This window comes from Neofelis nebulosa, chromosome 8 (genome assembly GCF_028018385.1).
Source record: "Neofelis nebulosa isolate mNeoNeb1 chromosome 8, mNeoNeb1.pri, whole genome shotgun sequence".
NCBI lineage: Eukaryota > Metazoa > Chordata > Mammalia > Carnivora > Felidae > Neofelis > Neofelis nebulosa.
The window spans coordinates 6,393,325-6,412,988 of NC_080789.1; the positions used below are offsets into that span (position 1 = coordinate 6,393,325).

At 50.5% G+C, this 19,664-nt stretch overlaps 1 protein-coding gene across 1 annotated transcript in view; it reads left to right on the top strand.

Moving 5' to 3' along the window:
• Positions 1-3,560: 3,560 nt before the first annotated feature.
• Positions 3,561-19,664, top strand: part of ARFGAP3 (ADP ribosylation factor GTPase activating protein 3) — a 56,376-nt gene continuing 40,272 nt past the window's right edge. The window contains exons 1-4 of the mRNA XM_058741116.1: positions 3,561-3,744; positions 10,756-10,874; positions 17,937-18,009; positions 19,005-19,136. Of these exons, the coding sequence (XP_058597099.1) occupies positions 3,676-3,744; positions 10,756-10,874; positions 17,937-18,009; positions 19,005-19,136 (393 nt within the window). The 5' untranslated portion in view covers positions 3,561-3,675. The remainder of the gene's footprint in view (positions 3,745-10,755; positions 10,875-17,936; positions 18,010-19,004; positions 19,137-19,664) is intronic.

Here is a 19,664-nt window from a genome sequence, read left to right on the forward strand (position 1 = left end):
GCACAGAAATGGCGTAAGAGATAGCATTCCTATGTTTTTTTCCTCTTCAGCGCTAACCAAAGTTCACTGGTGTCCTCCAGGGGCAAGGGACAAGGTCTGTGCCTGTTCTCACTTTGTGATTCATCGTATGACTGTCTAGGCAAGTCTGCTTTTTCCGTTGAGGGGCACTTGGCTTTCAGCAAGCTCCTATCTAACTGAATGAACTGAATAAACTAAATATTATTTCACTTGGCCACAGCCACACCAGAATGTCTTCGTAAGAGGTAAATAGCAAGGACGGTCCCCGGCAGGCCACGTGGACCTGCCTGTCGGCTGGTTCCTTCTGTATTCTGTTATTCTTAAATCTGGAGCAGTGAATTTTTGCCTGCCCTCTTACCCTCTTTTGGATTTGGTATTACTGGGTTTTGGTTCTATTCCTCTTCTGGCAGCGGTGGGTCCTTGCCTGAACCCTGAGGGAGAGTGCTTGTCTGCCACTTTTGTTTTCCAGAAGGGATGCGGGTGGGGTTTTGCGCCCATCTCCGGACAGTTGGAAACCTGACTCACCCAGGGGTGTCTCTCAAGTCTCTTTGCCTCCATCTTTCTTATGAAGAAACGTTTCTGATGGAGGTTCGTGGACAAGAGCTTGTGAATGAATGCAAACCCCTTGCATCTGAGGCCTCTGGCTGTTTCAAACTGACATGCCAGCCCACACTTGGCCTTTAAGAATTCATGACAGTTGTAACTGAGTTCCCCTTGCCCACTTGCATGGCAACCACCTTTCTCCTACGCTTTGCCAAAGGTGAAGGAGTTCTTCTGTTCCTTTGATCTTTGGGGAGGCTCGTTTCTCTTTGGAATTCAGTTTACTTGGTGGCTTTGCAACCTCAGCCATCTGACTGGCTTAAGAAAAGGTATGCTTTTGTTGATTATCCAGTCTTTTCTCATGATCATGTTGGGAGTGGTGCTCTTTTTAGCTTCCTACCTTCGAAGTCTGTTCCGCACATCTTTCGTGAATGTACACAATGTGCCAGGCACGTTCTAGGTGCGGGGGACAGAGGCAGAGACAAAACAGATCTGATCTCAATAAACTTACACGCAGTCGAAGAGAGGCAATCTGTAGTATTACAGACCGTAGTGTTAGGTGCTAGTAAGTTCTATGAAGGACACTTAAGCAGATGAGGACTAAGAGAATGATGCGTGTACAAATGATGGTTTTCCTCCCTTTATACCCCTGCCTATCAGCGTAGACACCGCACTTCACTGGATGGCTTTTTCTTCTCCTCGGGGATCTCTATGCCGCAGAGCAGATAATACTCCGAGTCTGATATGTAACTTGGTAAATAAGATTTCAGTTCCAAAGAGTAAACAGTCCCATCAGAAAAGATAGGACTGTTCCTCATAAATGTGCCGGGTGTTGTGTGTAGGGCCAAACAGCTATTGAGACAGGGAAACTGAAGGGACCTCGTTAAAACGAAAAACACAAAGCACAAAAACGCTTCTCTGCTCCTTTTCCTACGGGAACCTGCACCCCTGTCTTGCGCATGCCTTCATGTGTATATCCTCCTTGTAAAGGTCAAGGAGTTAATGATTTCTTGAGAGCCTTCCAGCATGATAGAAACATCCAAGGAGTGACCAAGCAGGATCGTCAGGTACATTTTCCAAGACCACAGACTCCAGATACCTCGATGCCAAGACCCCGGGCTCCAGGGCTTCTGGAGGACGCCTGAGCACCTGTCCTTGTTTTGACCAGTCCTGAGATGCCTAAGTCATGTACACCAGACCACAACCCTCCATTAAAACCCCAGACCCTCCGGGTGCCCAGGTGGCTCGGTCAGTTAAGCGGTTAAGTGTCTGACCCTTGATTTGGGCTCAGGTCATGATCTCACGGTTGGTGGGATTGAGTCTGTTGGGCTCTGTGTTGACAGCATGGCTCCTGCCTGGGATTCTCTCTCTCTCTCTCTCTCAAAAAAAAAAAAAAAAAAAAAAAAAACCACGTTAAAACAACAACAACCCAGACCCCAAGCAAAGGAGAGACTCTCTTCTTTCCTTTCCGAGTCTCCCAGATGTTCCGTCTGCTATGTTGTATCACTTACACTATGTAATAACCTTTGCTCTCACTTCCTCTCCCACTAGGTTGGATTTCTGTCCTGTGCAAAGCCAAGGGCCCTCTTGGCTGGTCCTGCAGGACTCCCTCCAGGTCCTCTGAAGGGCCAGCCTGCATCAATACCAAGGGACACAGAGTACGGGAATATCTACGTGGACTCAATAGAAGGAAGAACTTTCAGTCACAGCTATCTGCAAAAGTAACTCACTATTCTGGAAGGTCATGTTTTCCTTCTTTGAGGAAAAGTTCCAACCCTGGGTTTATCTGAGTCCACATCCCAGCAAGCTGCCAACTTCCCCTGCGGGCATCTAACCACACAGGTTGAGTGAGCGCTCCTGGCTTCTAAAAGCAGAAAGGAACTGCCAGAGCCTTTTCCAGGGATCCCGGGGGGAAGCTGCTTCCTGGGGTGCCCTGATTCTTCATCTCCAGCCCCATTGTACAGATGAGCAAGCCAGGAGTCAAGGCGACCTGACCAAGGCCACAGAAGAGGAAGTAGCGGGCTGAATCAGGCTTGGAGCCAAGGTTGACCCGTTTTCCTTGCACGTGCATGCACCACCCAGCCTCAGGTGACAATTTCCCCGCGGCTCGACACCCAGACAGTGAAAGAGGCACCTTTCTCCACGAGTTTATTTATATTTTTAAATATTTACTAATTTATTTTGAGAGAGTGGGGGAGGGGGCGGGGGGGGGTGTGTGGAAAGCATCCCAAGCAGGCTCCTCGCCATCAGTGCAGAGCCGGATCCCGGGCTCGATCCCATGAACCGTGACATCGTGACCTGAGCCGAACCCAGATGCTTAACTGACCGAGCCACCCAGGCGCCCCTCGAGTTCAAACCCTCTGTAACGTCAGCCAAAGGGTGGGCTGCAGCCCGGGGCGCTGGGGAAAGTCGCGCTGCTTTTCTGGTCTATTCACCAGTTGGGGCTGAGCCTCAAGAGAACGGCCCTCTCTCGCTGACCCGATACCCAAACAGATCCTCTAAGAAAACCAATTTTCGGGCGATGAAAGCTTCCCCACCCCAGGGGTCGGCTTCACCTTAATGAAAAAAAAGATTTTTTTTTAAAGGAAGGAAGGTGACAAGCGACAATCGGCGTCGGGAGGTGGCGGGTCGGCCCTTTGCCCTCACGTCTCCTCCTCTGCCACCTGGAGGGACTGGTTCTGCGCCCTCACGAGGACGAGGTGAGAAGACCTCGGCCAAGCACGCAGTCGGCCGTCGGTCGACGTGGCGATCCACCAGCCCGAGTGGCGGCGGGTCCCAAGCGCCAGCGCGCGCGGGAACCAAACCCATCCGCGCCCAGCTTCGCCTCGCACGGCCGGGAACAGACGGCGGCCGGAAGAAGGCGCCCGAGACTCCTGCGCACGCGCGGACAGCGCCGGGGCGGGGCCCGACCGGGCGGAGCCAGCGGCGCTGCCGAGCGAGGCCGCGAGAAGAGAGCGGCGCGTGAGCTCCGGTTGTGGGCGGGCCTGGGGGCGGGGCCTGGCCGTCACGCTCAGCCCCGCCCCCCTCGGCCGCCGTCTATCTCCCGGAGGCGGCAACCGCTCCTGCTCGGTCCTTCCCGGTTGGCCGGGCCGGCGGCGCCTCGCTTCTGTGGTGACCATGGGGGACCCCAGCAAGCAAGACATCCTGACCATCTTCAAGCGCCTCCGCTCGGTGCCCACCAATAAGGTAACGGCTGCCGGGCGTGTTGAGGCTTGCTGGCCATCGGCGCCGAACCCCGCGGGCGGCCCCTGCTGCGGCAGTGGCCGCGGCCGCGGGAGGAGGGGCCGGCCCGGCCTGTGACACGTCGCACTTGCGGCGGCGCCTGGGCCTCGCTTGAGTCCGGGCCGCGCGCCGCCCCCAGCCTCAGCAAGGGAGGGGGGGAGGGGGCGCACACCGGGGCCCCGGGCGGGGCGGGCACTTGGGGGTCCCGGGGGCCGGGGGAGGGGCACAGACCTTGTGGTTCCTGACACCGAGCGGGGGAGCACACACGGGGGGCAGGGTGGCGGAGTGGACCCCGTGAGTTCTGGAGAGAGCTGCGGGCGAGCTCGGAGCCCCGAGAGAGGGCTGGGGGGCATACACAGGGGCCCCCGTGAGCGGGGCGGACACCGCAGGCCACCTGTGACCCAGCTGGGACGCATGCACCGGCTCGGAAACTCCAGCTGGCAGCGCTGGGCGCGTGGGGAAGCTCGTGCGACCCCCCTCCCCACCCCGCACCCCCCACTGCCAGCCCCGCACACTGGAGCTGACCTCTGAAGTTCCTGGGGTGCCTGTTGGAGCCTGCTTGGTTGCCCGTGGTTTTTGATGGCAGCCTCAGTTTCCCTGTCTGCTAAAGCGGCTAAGTGGTGTGTGTTCAATGGCCTCTTTTCTCTTGCTAAGAAGGCCCACCATACACCACCCCCTTCTCTTTCTTCCCTTTGGGTCTCTCCAAAATCCTTGGAGAGTTTGGAGATTGGGGTTTTCCTTTTTTTTTTTTTTTTTTTTTTTTTTTTGGTCTCAGAGGTGGTTTTCTCCTCTGATTTTTACAACTTTTCGCAACCGGCTGGAGATGTTGTGATGACACATCGCGCTCACGTGACACCCTCCCCTGAGGCTCACAGGTTAGAGTGGAACCTGGAGAGTGCAAAGGGCTGTCAGGGCGTCAGCGTGGACTCTCCCCTCCCCTCCCGTGGCAGCAGTTTGTCGGGCTCCCCACTGTCACCTCCAAAGTGAACAGCTGTTAACGATCATGGTCGTGAGCTGGGGCGTCCCAGCATGGAAAGATCCCGAGTTTCGCAAAATTAAGACGTCTTTGCCCTAAGCCTTGGAAGGGAGCCTGTATTTTTACAGACTAAGAAGATGAGAAAGGAAACGGCTTACTGGAGGGGGATGTCTGATGAATGTAGGGAAGTCGGAGGAGGAGAAAGGCTCCGGGAATTCTCGAGTGCCCATTTCTTGGCCGTTTTCTTGATTTTCAAATTTAGATTCATCTGTTATTACAAAGAGTGGTTTCCCTAGAGCTAGACAAGGTTAGGGTCTGCGCCTGGCAGTGTAGAAATTACACTTTTTGTCTGCTCTATCTCCGAAACAGTGTGTCTTCTCTTTGAATTCATCGAAGGGAAGGTGCCTTCTTTTAAGGAAGAGCTCATCGTCTTTAGGACCCTTTGAGGGATATGTGTGGGCTTATTGGTAACTCTGTCACCTTGGGCAGGTTCCTTGGCCACGTTGTACGTCATTTTCCTCAGCGGAAAATGGAGACACGAGCAGGCTCTAACCCAGAGGGTTATTGCAAAGGATTAAATGAGAAAACCCAAGAAAAGCAGTTGGAACAGGACCTCCATGTGCCAGTCCCCACTAGTGTCAGCTAGTTTATTGTTACTGTTTTTGTCACAAACCCACGCACCTGTGGAAAACGTTATGTCCCGTAACAGGATTAATAAAAGCGTGGAGTTGGGGCGCCTGGGTGGCGCAGTCGGTTAAGCGTCCGACTTCAGCCAGGTCACGATCTCGCGGTCCATGAGTTCGAGCCCCGCGTCAGGCTCTGGGCCGATGGCTCGGAGCCTGGAGCCTGTTTCCGATTCTGTGTCTCCCTCTCTCTCTGCGCCTCCCCCGTTCATGCTCTGTCTCTCTCTGTCCCCAAAAAATAAATAAAAAACGTTGAAAAAAAAAATTAAAAAAAAAAAAAAGCGTGGAGCAAAAATATTTTCTGGTAATGTTCCGCAGTATTGTGCTACCTTTCTTTTTTTTTTTTTTTTTTTTTTTTTTTTTAATTTATTTTTGGGACAGAGAGAGACTGAGCATGAATGGGGGAGGGTCAGAGAGAGGGAGACACAGAATCGGAAACAGGCTCCAGGCTCCGAGCCGTCAGCCCAGAGCCCGACGCGGGGCTCGAACTCACGGACCGCGAGATCGTGACCTGGCTGAAGTCGGACGCTTAACCGACTGCGCCACCCAGGCGCCCCTGTGCTACCTTTCTTGATGAAGAATTTTTCACTTGATCTTTAGGAAGAAAGCATTAGGTAAGCAAAGATGAAAACTCGTTTTAGTGATGTGGAAGAGTTGGGGAACAGTAAGCATTTAAAAAAAATTTTTTTTTTAATGTTTATTTTTGAGAGAGAGAGACACAGAGTGTGAGCGGGGGAGGGGCAGAGAGAGAGGGAGACACAGAATCTGAAACAGGCTCCGGGCTCTGAGCTGTCAGCGCAGAGCCCGATGCGGGGCTCGAACCCATGAGCCGTGAACTCGTGAGCTGAGCCTACTTACTTAACCTACTCAGCTATGAGCTTAACCTACTAAGTCGCCCAGGTGCCCCTATAAACATGCTTCTTTTATTTTAAATTTTTTTTAAATGTTTTAATTTATTTTTGAGACAGAGAGAGACAGAGCATGAGCAGGGGAGGGGCAGAGAGAGAGGGAGACACAGAATCTGAAACAGGCTCCGGGCTCTGAGCTGTCAGCGCAGAGCCCGATGCGGGGCTCGAACCCATGAGCCGTGAACTCGTGAGCTGAGCCTACTTACTTAACCTACTCAGCTATGAGCTTAACCTACTAAGTCGCCCAGGTGCCCCTATAAACATGCTTCTTTTATTTTAAATTTTTTTTAAATGTTTTAATTTATTTTTGAGACAGAGAGAGACAGAGCATGAGCAGGGGAGGGGCAGAGAGAGAGGGAGACACAGAATCTGAAACAGGCTCCAGGCTCCGAGCTGTCACCACAGAGCCCGACGCAGGGCTCGAACCCACGAATCGCGAGATCATGACCTGAGCCGAAGTCAGACGCTTCACCGACTGAGCCACCCAGGTGCCCTAACCGTAAGCATTTTTAAGAAGGGGCTGTAACGGAGAGAGCTGTAAGATATACAGACGGAAGAGGTACTTCAAAAGAAACCACATGGTTTACTTTAAGAATACGTTATCCGATGTCTCCTGCTCGTGTGTGACGAATATTTACCGTGGATCAAGGTTTTAACTCAGAAGGGTCTGTTTTCTAGTTTGAGAAGTCCTTCCTGGTCTCTCTGTATTTTACTGCTCGAGTTTTACTGCTCGATTGCTTGAGTTGTTCTGCCAACAAGTGTCCGCTGGGCAGCTGCGGTCCACAGAGCAGTGGGGCACACTGAGGGATCCAGAGACAGGCTCCTGCCCTCAGGAAGCTTCCAGTCTGGCAGGTGGAAGACAGATAAAGGACAGCCTGGCCTGTGAGAGGGCAGTGTGGTGAGGGGTGAAGAGTGAGCCCTGGGGCAGACCGCTGGGGGTGTAGAGTCCCCAAGATCCCGCTTCTCAGCTGTGATACTTCGTAATTCCTTAGTTTTCTCTAAAATGGGGGTGAAAACCCACACCAAGTGCTTTGCGGAGAATACGAAATGTGCAAAATGAAAATGCAGGGCCCTTGTTTAAAAAGCGTTGGAAATTTCAGGGCCCCTGGGTGGCTCAGTCGGTTGAGCGTCCGGCTCGATTTTGGCTCAGGTCATGATGCCAGGGTTGTGGGATCGAGCCCCTGTGTCGGGGTCTGTGCTGAGCGTGGAGCCTGCTTAAGATTCTCCCTTTCTTTCTTCCTCCGCCCTCTTGCCTGCTCATGCGCGCGCGCTCTCTCTCTAAAATAAAAATAAAAAAATTAAAAGTGTTGAGAATTTCAAGATGGGACAGTAGAGCATTAAGCAGCCGTGGGGCCCTGGGCAGCCGTATAGGTCACACGTGTGCCCAGAAGCTGGCCTCGATGGGGATAATAATAATGCCTTCTTGTAGGGTTGTTATGATGGTCCAGTTGGCCAATAGCAATGCCTGACGTGGAATAAACACTCAGCGTTAGCTGCTACTTGTCTAGTAGTTAGTCTCGTCAGTAGGCAAAGCCAACTGTTAGAGGTAGTTGCTTTCCATCACCATGAGAAGTGATATTCTGCTTAGAAAACCGGATCTCAGGGTGCCTGGGTGGCTCAGTCGGTTGAGCGTCCAACTCTTGATTTCCACTCAGCTCATGATCTCACAGTTGGGGTTCGTGAGATCGAGCCCCGAGTTGGGCTCTGTGCTGACAGTGAGGGATCTGCTTGAGATTCTCTCTCCCTCTCTCTCTGCGCTTCCCCCACTCGTTCTTTCTTTCTCTCTCTCTCCCGAAATAAATAAGTAAACTAAAAAAAAAAAAGAAGAAAAAAAGAAAGGAAAAGAAAAAGAAAACCATATCTCAGTTTTGCTGTGGGACCGCATATCACAACCAAGTGCAATCCCGCTCTCAAAGCCGCCTCCCGCTCCAGCATGTGTGAGAGCCAGACTTGCATCGCTAACTGCCTGCTGGTCTCACACCCCACAGTACCTGATCTCAACCGCCCCTACGGACTGTCCAACAACCTGTGTTTGCATTCAGTAGGTGCCTACTTGGTGCCAGGCTCCGTGCTCAGCTCAGGTGCACAAGATAGGACGCCTGCCCTCACGGAGCTATGTTCTGGCAATTTCTCATCTTAGCTGCTGGTCACAAGGGTGCTGAGACCAGCCTGTTAGAAGCCAGTCTGCGCTCTCCCCAGCCACACGACAAGCCCACATCGGGAAGATTCTCAGTCTTGCCCGTTCTGGGCCGTGCACCGTCTCCCTTGTCACCTCCCTCGAGGGGCCGTCTCCTCCGCAGGCTGTTGCTGCTTATTGTGCCTTAAGATTCTGTTCTTGAGAGTCCAGTTGCCTCTTGGGCGCTGTCGAGAAAACGTTTTCTCTCCTGCCCTTGCTTACTAAGATTCCGCCTATAACTAACTGTCTTGCCTGCTGACTGTGGGTGCATGTGTGGGCTCCATGCGAGCAGACTCTTCCTGAACCCCCTTTGGATGTCTGCTTCCCATGTTTCCGGTCCTTACTTGGTAGTAAGTGCACAGCTATTGGTTGAGTCAGTGGGGGACTACGGGTGGCCTCTTGCAGAGGGACAGCGCCGTTGGCAGAATTGGTCACACTGTTTGGGGTCCCACGGAAGGGGATTCCTTACTTGACTGGCTGTTACCACGGGGCATCTTAATTTCTGTGTCCTACCCTCCCACTGCGCAGTGAGCTCCAGAAAGGCCAGCAGGTGGCCTGGCAGGAGACAGGGACCCAGCAGGTGTTTGTGGAATCCGTTCCCAAATACCTTAGTGCCTACCATGGTATCTGACATACAGCAGGTAGTCAGTAAACACTGGAGCGGACCGGCACCTTCCACGTCAGTTGTCACTCTAACCCCGTACTTCCTGTGAGCCTGTCGTGCTGAGGGCCTTTGGAAAATCCGCTCGTGTTTTCACTCTCGCGTCGCCCTCAGAAGGCCAGAAGCCAGATCTTTCTTGATGACTGTAGTTGGGACAAACTTCCCATAGGCGTCTCTGTCTATCAAGTGTATTTAAAATCTGGGACTCTTATTCTGGAAGAAAAAAAAATGTTCTCTTATTAGTGGAGTGTTTGCCATTCTGTTGTTCTTTTTTTAATTTTTTAAAAGTGTTTTTATTTTTATTTTTGAGACAGAGAGAGACAGCATGAGCAGGGGAGGGGCAGAGAGAGAGGGAGACACAGAATCCGAAGCAGGCTCCAGGCTCTGAGCCGTCAGCACAGGGCCGGACGTGGGGCTCGAACTTGTGAGCTGTGAGATCACGACCTGAGCCGAAGTTGGACCCTCAACCGACTGAACCACCCAGGCGCCCCGTGCCCTTCTGTTGTTCTGACTTTAATTAATTGTAAATATTAAATTTCATGACAAACTCTGGATATTTTAAAGTCGTTTATATGCTCCTGTTGCCAGACGCTCTCAGATGAAGACTGTTTGACCTCAGCCAATGTTGAGGGAGGAGGGCCCTGGCTCTCTCATGAGGGTGCCGTCAGGCCATCTGCTGGGGCTGCCGTCTCTCCAGGCTGGGGTTCCCCACTCTCAAGCTCGGTCCTGAGGTGCTCCGCCGGCCCCTGCTCCTCACCGGCTCATTGCGCTCGGGCGTCCGTCCCTCACCACTTTGAGCCTCTCCCCTGGGCCGCTCGAGTGTCCCCCAGACCTGCCAGCTAGCCTCCCCCAGAGCCAGTGCTCCAGGGGAGAGAGGTGGCAAGAGACAGAAAGGAAGGCACGGCGTCTTTTATTATCTAATCTCGGAAACTTCTGCCTTCTTACTGGTCACAGGTCACCCCGCCCAAGTGAGGGTGGCTCCCATCCCCTCCGCCTCAGCTGGCTGGGGACCAGTGGAGAGCCACTGGCTGGAAGGCCACGAGGCCACAAGGCCTTGAGTGTTCCCAGCAGGGGGACGTCCCTGGTTAGTGTTCATTCGCGTGACTGGTAGGGAGCCCTGCTGATGCCTAATTAATACATAATTATCTGTAACGTAATAATAAAGAAATTGAAAGTTCAGGGTTTTTAAAAAAAATTTTTTTAGTTGACTTATTTATTTTGAGAGAGACAGTGATAGGGTGAGTCAGGGAGTGGCAGAGAGAGGGGGAGAGAGAGAATCCCAAGCAGGTTCCTTGCAGAGCCTGACGCGAGGCTCGAACTCACGAAACTGTGAGATTGCGACCTGAGCCAAAACCAAGAGTTGGACGCTTCACCAACTGAGCCTCCCAGGCGCCCCAAATGTTGAGGTTTTTAAAAAAAAAAAAAAAAACAGGTGAGATATTTTGTACTAACCCGTTTCAGATTGTGAACGTTAAGCAGCTTTCAAGCTCGATCATGTATCGGAGCCTGTAAGATGACTCATTTAGCTGATGGGGATAAATTAATAACTGAGTTTTGAAATTGTCTTCCAGGTGTGTTTTGACTGTGGGGCCAAGAACCCCAGCTGGGCGAGTATAACCTACGGGGTGTTCCTTTGCATCGACTGCTCAGGGTCACACAGGTCACTCGGGGTCCACTTGAGCTTTATCAGGTGAGTGAGTCTGTTTTCGTCATGGGCGGGAGGGGTTCTTTTCCCCTTTTCTGCTTTACGTTTGCTTTGCCGTCAGGTAGAACGAGAGACCGGCGAGGAGTCGCGGGGATCGAAATCTTTATAGTTAGGTAACCTGGAAGATGACTTATTTTCCGTTCGGTGACTGTTCCGTAGAGCTCTGTGTCAGAGATCTGAGGCCGTGGTGCTGCAGATGGAGTCAGGAGGGAGGATCTGAGACCCCCTTCCCTTCCTTTTATCACCTTCTAATAACCAGCAGCGCAGCGACAGCAGGGGGTTGGGGTGCTGCGGGCCTGCCGTCGGGAGGAGAGCTGATACAAAGGGCGAGAAGCAGGGCGCCTGGGTGGCTCAGTTGGTTGAGCGTCCGACTTCGGCTCAGGTCATGATCTCCTGGTTGTGAGTTCGAGCCCCGCGTTGAGCTCTGTGCTGACAGCTCGGAGTCTGGAGCCTGCTTCCCGTTCTGTGTCTCCCTCTCTCTGTGCCCCTCCCCACTCATGCTCTGTGTCTCTCTCTCTCTCTCTCAGAAATAAATAAAGATTGAAAAAGGCAAGAAGGCTCGTTATAGCACAGGCCTACAGCTCTGGCTCCCAGGGCCGCTGACCTCACGAAGCCTGAGTGAATGATTGTGTTGGGAATTTGAGTGGCAATTTCAAGTGCTTGTAAAAAGAAAGTCTTTTTTTTTTTTTTTTAATCTGCAGACGTGGGGTGCCATTGGCTCGCTCTGGGGAGTACATATCTTCTACTCTGGACAGTCTGGTTGCAGCCTAGATGGGGCTTTTGCGTGTGGCCCCCTTGGACACAGCCCCACAGTCCGGTGGGAGGCTGAAGTGCCCTTGTGTGAAATAAAATAATCTGAAATAATAAAAGGATCCCCAGGCAGGCTCAGCACTTGGAACTGAGCGAGGCTTGCTCGTCAGCAACCCCCCTCCATTCCTTATGACTTAAGGGATATCGATATAATACTATTACTATGAAGAACATTGGTTCCTATAAGATAAATCGATTATTATTTGTAATGAGACATTTTCTATGATGGCACAAAAACTACATAGTAAAAATAATATAATTTTCTTTTAAAAATATATTCACTTAAAAAAAACAAACATTCCTGATGTACTTTCGTGAGTTCTTGTTTTCCGGAAATCAGTTTGTAGAGATTGATGGGCTAAATATTTCTAGCCACATAACACCGTAGGCAATTACTTAGAAAAGGGAGTTCTTTTGTGTTCTTCCTGGTTTCAGAGTATCTGTCCATTTCTCGTCTTTTTGTCTTAGATGCTGCTCCCAGAATATTTTGAATACACTGTCCTGTTCTTGTCCTTTTCTTTAAATGTTGAGGGATTTACTTGCCCGGGCAGGTTTCTTTTTAGGGTACTTCCCTCCTCTCCACCTCCCCCACCACCACCCCCCCACACCCCCCCAGATTGGTTGTTACTGGTTACCATAAGGTGAGCTGCTCTGCCCAGAGCTCATGAAGTCTGGACTCCATTGGTCTTCCTTTCTGTCTTCACTGTGTTCTGTCCCTCTTCCTCTGTGCCAAGTCCCGCCCTTGTAATCCGGCCCTCCCTTTGCCTCTCCAGCAAAGCACACCTCCAGTATAAACCATTCCAGGCAATCAGGCGGTCTTCTGACGTGTTCCCTGGTGAGGGGAGGACTGACCCAGATCATAATGAGGCTAGACAGCAGGGTCTGTCTGGGCTGCTGTAGGTTTAATGACTAGCCTTTTAAAAGTCAGATAAATAGGGGGCGCCTGGGTGGCGCAGTCGGTTAAGCGTCCGACTTCAGCCAGGTCACGATCTCGCGGTCCGTGAGTTCGAGCCCCGCGTCGGGCTCTGGGCTGATGGCTCGGAGCCTGGAGCCTGTTTCCGATTCTGTGTCTCCCTCTCTCTCTGCCCCTCCCCCGTTCATGCTCTGTCTCTCTCTGTCCCAAAAATAAATAAAAACAAAAACAAAAAAAAAAAAACGTTGGAAAAATAAAAGTCAGATAAATAGAACTATGAATCGCAATGTTTATAAATGATTCAGAAACAACTGTCAAAAAGTCCTATACAACCGGAGGGCAGCAGTCTAGGATTTGGGCAAGAGGAAGTCAAGGAAGGTGAGAGTACTCAGCAGGGTTTTTGTTTTTACGAGGCGGAGGTTTGCTCATTAAAATTTCTTCTTGGTGGGAAGAAATTACAAACACTAGGTCATTGGGAAAAAAAAAAAAAAATCCGAGCAGTCCCAAAGTTCATAAAGTAAGTGAAAAGTCCTTCCTCTAGAATCCCTTGCCCCTCTACACCCTCTTCCCCTGCCAGACGCACGCACCGCCCCACCCCCCCAACAGTCCCACCTCCCAGTCACGAACAGATGAACACTTTGGCATGGGTGGAATGTTTATTTAAATGGAGGTTTGTGGGTTTTTTGTTGTTTTTTTTTAAGTAGAATTTCAAGTCAACAATTTTACAAAGGAAAAAACCTATGAACTTTTGCCAACCAAAAAGGGAAAGGCGGGTTAGGCATCCACGGAAATGGCCAGCTGCCTTGGAGCTGACTGCAGGGCTTGAACTCCGGGCCTCAGCTCCTGGGGCATCTGCGCCTCCCTGTGCTCCTCTCCCTCCAGCTCTGTTTCCTCTCAGGTTCACTGTTAAGTATTTCATGAGCTTGTGAAAGGTGAATGGAATCCAGTAGGAGGGTAGGGACAGGCTTCAGTACAGCATGAATAAGAAGATAGACTGGGTGGCCTGGGTGGCCCCTACACAATCTCAACCCGTGAGACTGTGACCTGAGTGGAAGTAGGATGCTTAACTGGCTCTCACGGGTTGTGGGTTCGAGCCCCACGGAGTCTGTGTCTCCCTCTCTCTCTGCCCGTCCGCCGCTCACACTCTGTTTTTCTCTCCTTCAAAAGTAAATAAACACTAGGGGCGCCTGGGTGGCTCAGTCGGTTAAGCGTCTTCAGCTCAGGTCACGGTCTTGCGGTCTGTGAGTTCAAGCCCCGTGTCGGGCTCTGGGCTGATGGCTCGGAGCCTGGAGCCTGCTTCCGATTCTGTGCCTCCCTCTCTCTCTGTCTCAAAAATAAATAAACGTTAAAAAAAAAAAAAATTAAAAAAAAAGTAAACACTAAAAAAGTAAAATTAAAAAAAAAAGAAACAAATAGATAGACTGTAAAGTGCCCCATAGGACATGAAAACAGCACTGCATCTACTTCCGGGTGGAAAGTCAGTCCAGGTTGACCACGAGGTGGTAACATTTGCAATGAATTTCGAAGTTTTGGTGAGATTTTGATCATGGAAACAAGGCAGGGGAAAGGAGGTCAGCAGTCAGGCTTTGAGAAAAGGTAGGGGGCGCCTGGGTGGCTCAGTTGGTTGAGCTACTGACTCTTGATATTGGCTCAGGTCATGATCTCAGGGCTGTGAGATGGAACCCAGCATCCCTGCTTGGATTCTCTCCCCGCCCCCGGCCCCCCCCCCCCGCCCCTCCCTGGCTTACGCATGCGCGCATGCTCTCTCTCCCTCTAAATAAATAAATAAATAAATAAATAAATAAATAAATAGCTATTTTTAAAAAGTATAGAGGCTGGAAAAAGTGCACTGTTTAGTAACTACTTTTTTTTTTTTTTTAAACATTTATTCATTTTTGAGACAGAGAGAGACAGAGCATGAACGGGGGAAGGTCAGAGAGAGAGGGAGACAACAGAATCTGAAACAGGCTCCAGGCTCTGAGCTGTCAGCACAGAGCCTGACGCGGGGCTCGAACTCACGGGCCGCGAGATCATGACCGGAGCTGAAGTCAGACGCCCAACCGACTGAGCCACCAGGCGCCCCAAGTAACCACCTTTTTAAAAAAATTTATTTATTGTGAGAGAGAGCGAGCGCAGGAGGACTAGAGAGAGGGAGAGAGAGAATCCCAAGCAGGTTCCTTGTTGTCAGCACAGAGCCCGATGCAGGGCTTGAACTCACGAGCCTGGAGATCATGACCTGAGCTGAAACCAAGAGTCGCATGTTTAACTGACTGAGCCACCCGGGGGGCTCCTAGTACCTAACTTGTCTAGGCAGAGGAAAATGAAGAGACATAGGATTTCAAGGGGAAGATTTGGGGGACATTGTGGAGGGTCTTGACTGCCAGGCCAAGAGCCTGTACTTAACTGCTGAGACCTTGAGGGGCGAACATAGGAAGGGCGACCTGGGCCCCGGGTGCAGAAGGTGCCCACAGACATTGGCCAGGCGGTGCTGGGCAGGCGTGAGGAGAGAGGGCACTGTGCCTGGCTGCTGGGGGCTGAAGCCCAGCACCACCCCGACTGTTTCTGGGTGTGCTGCTTCCCTCTCGGTGTCTCTGTTTCCTTCCCTTGAACGTGGGGATGAGAAGCTGGGGAGTCACCGTAGAGGCTTTGGAAGAAGAAAGCGGATGAACCCACGTAAAGCCTGGCACATGGTGAGTCCCCAGCGGATGCCGCCAGCGATCAGGTCTGAGGCATGTGTGTGCCCGCCCAGCGGATGCCGGAGGAGAAACGTTTGTGGTGTTCGTGTAGGAAGGCAACGCCTTGCGTGGCCTTCAGTCAAGCAGCCAAGCCAGTTAGAAACAGGCGGCTCCTGAAGCTGTTCCCGGGCTTGTCTGTGAGCCAAAGCCTAGATTAACGGTGCTGGATGGATGAAATTCCATTTCAAATTTTTGATTACATGATAACTTTGTCATGTTTATTTGGTGAGATTCCTTCTGATTTCTAAAATCTATTTAAATGTGCTGCTTACTGACTCTGGCAGCCACTAGGGAAGCTAATTCATGCAGTTTTGGGGAGGTTATACCTGGACTCATGTAAGGATTATAGAGGTTGTGGGAAACCTCTTTTCTCATTGGCTTGGCTGTTAACAGGAGCCACTTTGTTAAAGTGTCACTGATTCTTCCATTTTTCTTACTGCCTCTGCTTTACTTTTTTCTTAGCACTGTCACAGACTGTCAATTACCTTTCGTGTCTCTCAATCTATATTGGAGGGAAGAAATCACCTACAGTGAAGTCAGCTCCTCGTGTAGGAATGGGCACTCGTGAGCAATTAAGTTTCCTCCAAAGGTTGACTAGTTTCAGGCTCCACAACCCAGTTCAGGAACAATTCGTTTTAATCTTTTTTTCTAAGGAATATATAGAGTAATATTTGGAGAAAGAGAGAGAGAGCGAGCGAGCACGAGCCAGAGAGGGGCCGAGAAAGAGGGAGACAGAGGATCTGAAATAGGCTCCACACTGTTGGCACAGAGCCCAGTTGGGACTCAAACTCATGAACCGAACCGTGAGATCATGACCTGAGCTGAAGTTGGACCCTGAAATGGCGGAACCGCCCTGTTTTTTGTTTTTGTTTTTTTCTTTTAAGATAGTTTAAGACCAAAAGTTGAGGCTGATGAGCAAATCCAAGTACTTGCAGCCTCAGTTTTAGGACCTAATTGAGTCAGCCCAAATTCAGGTACCTGTTATGTGCCTATTGTAGGAGTGTGGCAGAAAAACGTGGGACATTCCTGTCCTCTGGAGCTCGCTGCTTCTGACCTGACACAGCGTGACAGGGTTAACGTGACCGTGGTGATGGCGATGGTGAGAATTTTAGCCATATGGGATTTACCGCGAGCCAGGCACTTTGCAGATATTAGCTTGTTTGGTTTCTACAAGAGCGAGACAGATAATACTATAATTATCACTGCTTTGCACATGAGGAAAGCGGGCACAGAGAAGCTAAGTAACTTCTCCGGGGTCATCCAGCTAGCCATGGCAGAGTTGAGCTTTGTTCTGTCTCAGTCTGTCTCCAGAGGCTGTGCTGTTGACTGCCGTGCCCTGACAGCGTGGGACGGGGCTGGTCCCTGACTCCGTCTGATGCACAGTCGTGAACATGTGGCTAAGATCCATCAGAAAAAGGATTTCGGAACAAGGTATAGCATTTAGTCACATTGCCTGGTCATCAAATTCTAAAAGATTTTATTTTTGCTGCTTATAAAGGGTAGATTAAATTTGGCTTCTTACGTATTGACACGAAGTGGATTTGTTACAGGTGCAAGTAATGATCTGTATTAGTGTTATTATTTTAGGGTAGCTATTGGCTTCAAAATAACATTCTAACGTTTACAAAGGCTAATAAGCAATACAAATAGGCATAGAAATTGGCAAGCGGGAGGGCAGTATAAAAGGAAAAGAGGCGTCTTTTCTTTTTACCTTCCTATTTTGTAAAGGTACTCTACCTACACCCATTCAGAAACGTCCACGTTCCTTTACAGTTAGTGGGGGACAAGCTGTTGCATATGGGACAGCCTTGCTTTTTGCTCTTACCTACGGACTTAACGTAAAGGCTTCTAACATTGTTGGAATATCACACCTTGCTTTACAGTGATCGCTCAGCGAATTTTTATTGTTGGGAAATACGGTTATTGCCTTTACCTTGCCTGGATTTGGTCTCAGGTTGCAGACAAGTAGAGCACGAGGTGTGGTAGGGGAGAAGGCCCTTACAGCTTTCACGTCAGGAGCACTAAATCCTGAGTTTTCTCCCTTCCCTGATGGCGGTGGTGTCGGTTAGGTCCCTTCTGCTTGCTGATGAGACTGTGAGCGTCCCCGAGGCTCCTGTTAGAGGTCGGACTGGACAAATGTAGCTGATCTGAAAAATCAGAAGAGTACATCTGTTTTGAGCAGAGAGACGTTACCGATTTTTAGATCATAAGCGACTGAGAATGGGAGGCGAGGAGTCACAGTTGTTCCAACGGCCCGGAAGCTCGTCTTGTCCCTGAGCCCCAGATGAGGCGCTGTCTGGAGCAGCGGAAGTGCTCCTGGCCTGGGGCGGCCCACCTGTGGTCACGCGTGGAGGGGAGCGTGTGGCTGGGCCATCGGAAACATGGCTGCCAGGAAGGATGAGAGGGGCCGGGAGCTGTTTGCATCACTATCACAGGCTCTGCAGGCCCAGCACATCCCCTGTCACTGTTAACACAGACCTAGAAGTCTTCAGGATGCTGAAAATCAAGGGAACTCTTGCTTCCAAAACTTTGGTGGCTCCGCTCTGGGGGAAGAACGTGTTAACATTTGGGAACATTCTCCCCATTTAGATCTACTGAGCTGGACTCGAACTGGTCTTGGTTTCAGCTGCGATGCATGCAAGTTGGAGGAAATGCTCACGCAGTAAGTTCATCGCAGACCTGCTGTCTCCCTTCTCGCTATAAGCCGGGAGGGAGGTTGGGTATTTGCATGTATGAGTTTGGGAGGCCCTATTGAGTAGCCAAGACGAGACGGGCCTGGGAGCGGATGGCCCTGGTAACTTGTTTATCCCCAAATCTTTTAAATGCCTCGTAAACACAAAGCTCTGGGCTGGGTGCTGAGATACAGTACCGAACAAGACAAAGGAGATCCCCTTTCTTAGTAACTTCTGCGTAAAACATAACTTCTTAAGTGTCCAATTAACTTACAGTTTTAAAAGAGCGGGTCTCTTTACCCTCCCTTACAAACCTAAATAAGGAGCCTCAAATATGTTAAACTTCATTTACAAACCCAGTATATCTGATGAATCCAGTTGGGTCAATACAAGGATTGCTCATACAGGTTTCTAGAATGCCTGCTTTCATTGAGATATGAATTCTGACCCTTATGAGGTGGTTGGAAACAGTTTCCTCTAACTGTTGAAACATTTATCTTATCTCGTGCTTATGCTGTGGTTTCTGTTCACGAAGAAACAGCACTAGACAAGGTGATGGTTGGCGTGGCCCCTGTTAACCAATTTGTCAGAAATTCCAAGTTAGAGGAATTCAAACTGAAATGAATTTCTCATGAGCTAAAAGTAGTCCAGAGTGGAAAGCGTCCCCCCAAATAACAGAATAATTCAGAATGACCAAAGTGGGTTGATGGAGAAATGAAGGGCCACAGCTTTGTCATTTTGTACCGAGTCTCATGCCCGGTTACACAAAAATACCAATGTTGAATGCGTGGAAAGCATTCCCTTTTACAAGGAGGAGTTGACTTTAAATTAGGTAGTACGAACTCTTTTTGTAAATTATGTGGTTTAATTACTTTTGTTTTCACTAGTATTATCCAAAAACTCCTTCATAACATGAAGTAATGTTTTCAGTCACAGGTGACATTTAATGCCGCATTGCTATTAATTCACGCATTTTCCTCTGTAGTCTTCCTTTTTCCATCAACACGGCTGTGCCACCAATGACACCAATGCCAAGTACAACAGTCGCGCTGCTCAGCTCTATCGGGAGAGAATCAAGTCGCTGGCCTCCCAGGCAACGCGGAAGCATGGCACTGATGTAAGTCACGGGTGGGTTGGATCGCCTCCGGCAGATGAACATTCGTTTCGGTACAAAAAGTGGTTTTGGGGGCTCCTGGGTGGCTCAGTCATTTGAGCGTCCGACTTCGGCTCAGGTCATGATCTGACAGTTCGTGGGTTTGGGTCTCGCGTCGGGCTCTGTGCTGACGGCTCGGAGCCTGGAGCCCGCTTCGGTTTCTGAGTCTTCCTCTCTCTCTGCCCCTCCCCCGCTTGTACTCTGTCTCTGTCTGTCTCTCAAAAGTGAATAAAAATGTAAAAAAGAGAATCTAGGGGCACCTGGGTGGCTCAGTTGGTTAAGTGTCTGACTTCAGCTCTGGTCATGATCTCGCGGTTCATGGGTTCAAGCCCCATATTGGGCTCTGAGTTGACATCTCAGGGCCTGGAGCCTGCTTCAGATTCTGTGTGTGTGTCTCTCTCTCTCTCTCTCTCTCTCTCTCTCTGTGTGCCCCTCCCCCACTCGTACTCTGTCTCTCTGTCTCTCTCATAAATAAATAAAAGCAGTAAAAAA